The 4,009-nt window shown below is 30.8% G+C and overlaps 1 protein-coding gene across 1 annotated transcript; it reads left to right on the forward strand.

Moving 5' to 3' along the window:
- Positions 1 to 381: 381 nt before the first annotated feature.
- On the forward strand, positions 382 to 2,983 carry LOC120085023. Its single transcript, XM_039040841.1, has 3 exons — positions 382 to 585; positions 671 to 1,010; positions 2,650 to 2,983. The coding sequence occupies exons 1-3, from the start codon at positions 440 to 442 to the stop codon at positions 2,713 to 2,715; spliced, it is 552 nt and encodes a 183-aa protein (XP_038896769.1). The 5' UTR covers positions 382 to 439; the 3' UTR covers positions 2,716 to 2,983.
- Positions 2,984 to 4,009: the final 1,026 nt, after the last annotated feature.

Consider the following 4,009-nt stretch of genomic DNA (forward strand, 5'->3'; position numbering starts at 1 on the left):
AAGTATATTTAAAAAAAGTACAAACGATTTTTATCGTTTCTTTGACATTTATTTAATTATGAAATAAATAAATAAAAACTACATTGCTATCACGTGGTAGTAAAACTATCATTCAAAAAAGGTAGGGAAATTGGAGATTCCTACCACATGTAGTTTTTTCTTTTCTAGAAAAGTCATATTTATTTTATAAATTGCTTTAATTAGAGTTTGCAACAAACATGTGTATAATGCATCTATTTTCACACGTTGCAATCTAATTATACAAATTATATAAAAAAAAAAGGTAAAAAATATAATTTTCTTTTTTAAAAAAGGAAGTAAAAATGAATATGTCTCTAAATATATGCTTGTATTTATCTATTTATTATATAAATATAGAGGGAGGGATTTGAAGTTGTTAGAGATTTGGTAATCCAAAGCGAACGGTGAAGAGAGAAGGATGGAAAGGACGATATTGAAGCTAAAAGCCATAGAAGCAACAGCAGAGAGCTTCGCAGAGTACGGGCAAGTGATCGAAGCTACAGACGACGGCGCTGAATTCGGAGGTGAAGACGCTCAATTAGATCTCAGCAATGGGATCCCTAGGTAAAAAATTTCACAAAACAATTTCTTAAATTTTCCAAATCCGGATTCTAGGGTTTCTGAATGGAATAGATCTGAGGGAAAACAGGTTGTATATTCTTCACATCGAGAACCGGCCGTTTGAATTCTCGAAGATAACGCATCACGCGAGAGTAACGCAGTGCTTGGGATCGGTGGATCGGGAGGCTTGGTATCTGGGAGTTGCGAAGGCGTCGATTGTAGAGGAAGAGGAGGAGATGAATGGAGGAGGAAGGAGTTTCAGATCTGGCGGAGGACATTTGTATGTGGCGCCGAATGTGGAGGAAATTCGGGCGTTTAGGATATCGGGAGCGAAGTTTGTGAAGCTGAATAAAGGGACATGGCATGCGGGTCCTCTGTTTAAAGCAAGCGCTAGAGATTTCTATAACTTGGAATTGACTGATACTAATGTGAGTTCTTCTTCTTCTTCTTCTTCTTAAATTTAATCTTTCTTTTTTCTTTTCTTTTTGCCTAGACAGTCTTGCTTTTCTTTTTTATTACTTCTACTTCTTAAAGCATTCTCATAAAAGAATTATTATCAAATTTAAGGAATTTTATTATTTTTTTTTAAAACTCATTTACTCGGGGTCTTCAAAAAAACTGGATGGCTGATCGACCCAAGGTTAACTCATTTGTATTGGTCGAGTTCGAGTTCAAATAAATGGGAATTTTATGGATTGGGTTGGACTTCAACAACCCATAAATTGAGTTAATTTTAAATAAATGACCCGAACAAACTCAACCCAAATATTTCAGAGTTGGGTTGGATTCATTTTTTTAACAAGGGTAGTTTGAGTTGGGTTGGATTCATTTTTTTAACAATGATAGTTTGAGTTGGGTTGGGTTCATTTTTTTTAAAAGGATAGTTTGAGTTAGGTCTAAAAGTCTTTCAATCCAACCCAACCCATTAACACTCCTATCATTTGCCCAACAAGTTAAAAACTTCCTAGTTCTTTTGTGATGAAATCTATTCTTTTCACTTTTTTCTATTTTCATTTTTAAGCAAAACTAGTAAAATTTCATAGTCTATCCGTAATAGACAACTGTCAGATAATAGTAGTATATCAATGTCTGTATTTATAAATATTTTGGTTATTTTGCCATATTTGTAAACAACGCTCAATTATTATTTGATTTTTTTAAAAATATCCAAATTTAAATTTAAATTTTATTTAATGAAAAAATCTTAAATTAATATATATTATTTTGTTGAGAAAAAAATAATAAAACTATATCTTATGTAAATTTAAGATATTTCTAAAGAATTTTATGGAATAAATACAGTTATCTAAGTAATTCCTGCGAAACAAATACCATTAAACACTTGTAATTTCAAATATCTAAAGATTTTAGTTATCTACATTTTAAGAAAATAAAAATTCAATTATATGAACAGTTTAACACGCTGTCACCTTGCAAAGCTACATACGAAACAGATCTTTTTTTTGCCTGATCTGACCCTTATTCCAACCAGAAAACAGAGGTTTGCAAAAGACAAAGATGATAATTTTGATGAAAGTAGTAGTAATCTTTAAGCAAATTGAACAATTCATGGTGGCCAGGAATTAATTTCTTGCGAGTTTTCTCAACACTCAAATGTTGTAGGATCAGGTGGGTTGTCCTGTGAGTTGATCCAGACACTCACGGATGTAAAAAAAAAAAAAAAACTATATAATTCACAATCCAAAAGCATGCTTGGGTTAAATTTCAAGTTAGGTCTCCCATTAACTCTGTTCTTTCTTAATTTGCAAATATGCCCACCTGACCATTTCCTTTCAACCCATCAATCTCTTTTCTTCAAAGAACATTTTTTTAGAGCTTTCAATAAGAAGAGGAATCTCTTTTCTTTTCTTCAATCCTTTATGAAAAAAGAATTGGTCTAAGTTTGGTAAAGCAAACCAAATAGGCTGATGCATAGTGAAGATGAATTAATATAGAAAAAGTTTGAAGAAATGAATGATAGAATGACCAACAGTATCATTTATCAATCAATATATATATGTTAAAATAATTTAATATCACTTCATTGACTTCTGTATCTTCTTGTAGATTGTTGATCATACTTGTTACAGCTTTGGAGAAGAAGATGGGGTATTATTTCACATTGAGGATTAGATCCATTGTTCCATCCTCAAGGAGATTAAAGATTATATGTGGAGTTGATCTGTGATATATTGAAATTATGTTTTATTGATAGAATAAATTCATGTGAAGATTGAAGTTTGTAATGATTTGTTTGGGCTACATGGAGATTGAAGATTGTAGTACTTTATTTGAGAGGAATTCTAAAAATACTAAACTTAAAAAAAAAAATTGTATTTTGATTGTAATTGAGGACATGTTTGTACTTTGGAAGTGATTCTAATAAGTGTTCTTAGACAAAGTGATGTATTTATAATAATTCTTATTGTAAATTTTGTTCAATATTAAATCAATTTAGTGTTTTTGATTCCGTAATTTTAAAAATAATCTTGATGATTCAATAGGGTTTTGAATGATTAATGTATGTTTTCATATAGAATCACCAAATATAATTTAAAAAAAAAAAACTAAAAGAGTGGGGGAAAAGTATTAGAAAGGGAGAAAAGCTAAAGGCATTCGATAAATGTTTAAGGAAGATGAGATAAGATGATTTGAGATATGAACTAAACTTATTGTTTGGGAGATTAACTGAACTTATTGTTTGGGAGATTAACTTTATATGTTACCGATATTTTATACCATGTCTATCAACAGTGCACTCGACTCTCATTATTGTCGATGTTTCGTTGCTCAACTTTGACGACTATCTCTGACTAATTTCACCTATCACCTTCGATGACCAACTCCGACAACCATCGCTTGTGGCTAACTCCGATAACATCTAACTGCATTGTTGATGGCCAACTTCAGCGACTTCCAACAGCGGCCACTCCACCAACTCCGACGACCATTATTCTAAATTATAACTACTACATATTTGGACTTTGTTGACACACCTGTTTTTTTTTGTTTTATGACTCTTGTGATATAAAACCGTTGATGAAATCTTAATTTATAAGTTAAAAATAACTATTAATTTAGAAATACATATAAAACATCAATAAATATTTATATTTAAGTTGATGCACAAATTTGTCAAGAAAACACCTTTGTTGACACAAGTACGTAAGTTTGGTCAAAACATTAAATTCCTAGTTTTTTTTATTAGTTTGTAGCTAGGAAGTACAAATACTTCTAATTGTGCAAATAATCGATATCAGATACGTATTAGGTACGAATACATCTAGATACATGGTAGATACATGTCTGATATGTGATTTGAAGTATCTGATTTAAATTTTTATTATTTTTTTTAATTTCCAGATACGTGTATCTGCTTCTAGATACATGAGGGGATACGATGAGTTTTTTTTTTTTTTTTTTTTCA

The sequence above is a fragment of the Benincasa hispida genome, chromosome 9 (assembly GCF_009727055.1).
Source record: "Benincasa hispida cultivar B227 chromosome 9, ASM972705v1, whole genome shotgun sequence".
Taxonomy (NCBI): Eukaryota; Viridiplantae; Streptophyta; class Magnoliopsida; order Cucurbitales; family Cucurbitaceae; genus Benincasa; species Benincasa hispida.

Coding starts and splice junctions, on each gene's coding strand:
- LOC120085023 (XM_039040841.1), top strand. CDS start 440: ATGGAAAGGACGATATTGAAGCTAAAAGCCATAGAAGCAACAGCAGAG. Junction 586..670: donor CTCAGCAATGGGATCCCTAG/GTAAAAAATTTC, acceptor GAGGGAAAACAG/GTTGTATATTCTTCACATCG. Junction 1,011..2,649: donor TGGAATTGACTGATACTAAT/GTGAGTTCTTCT, acceptor ATCTTCTTGTAG/ATTGTTGATCATACTTGTTA.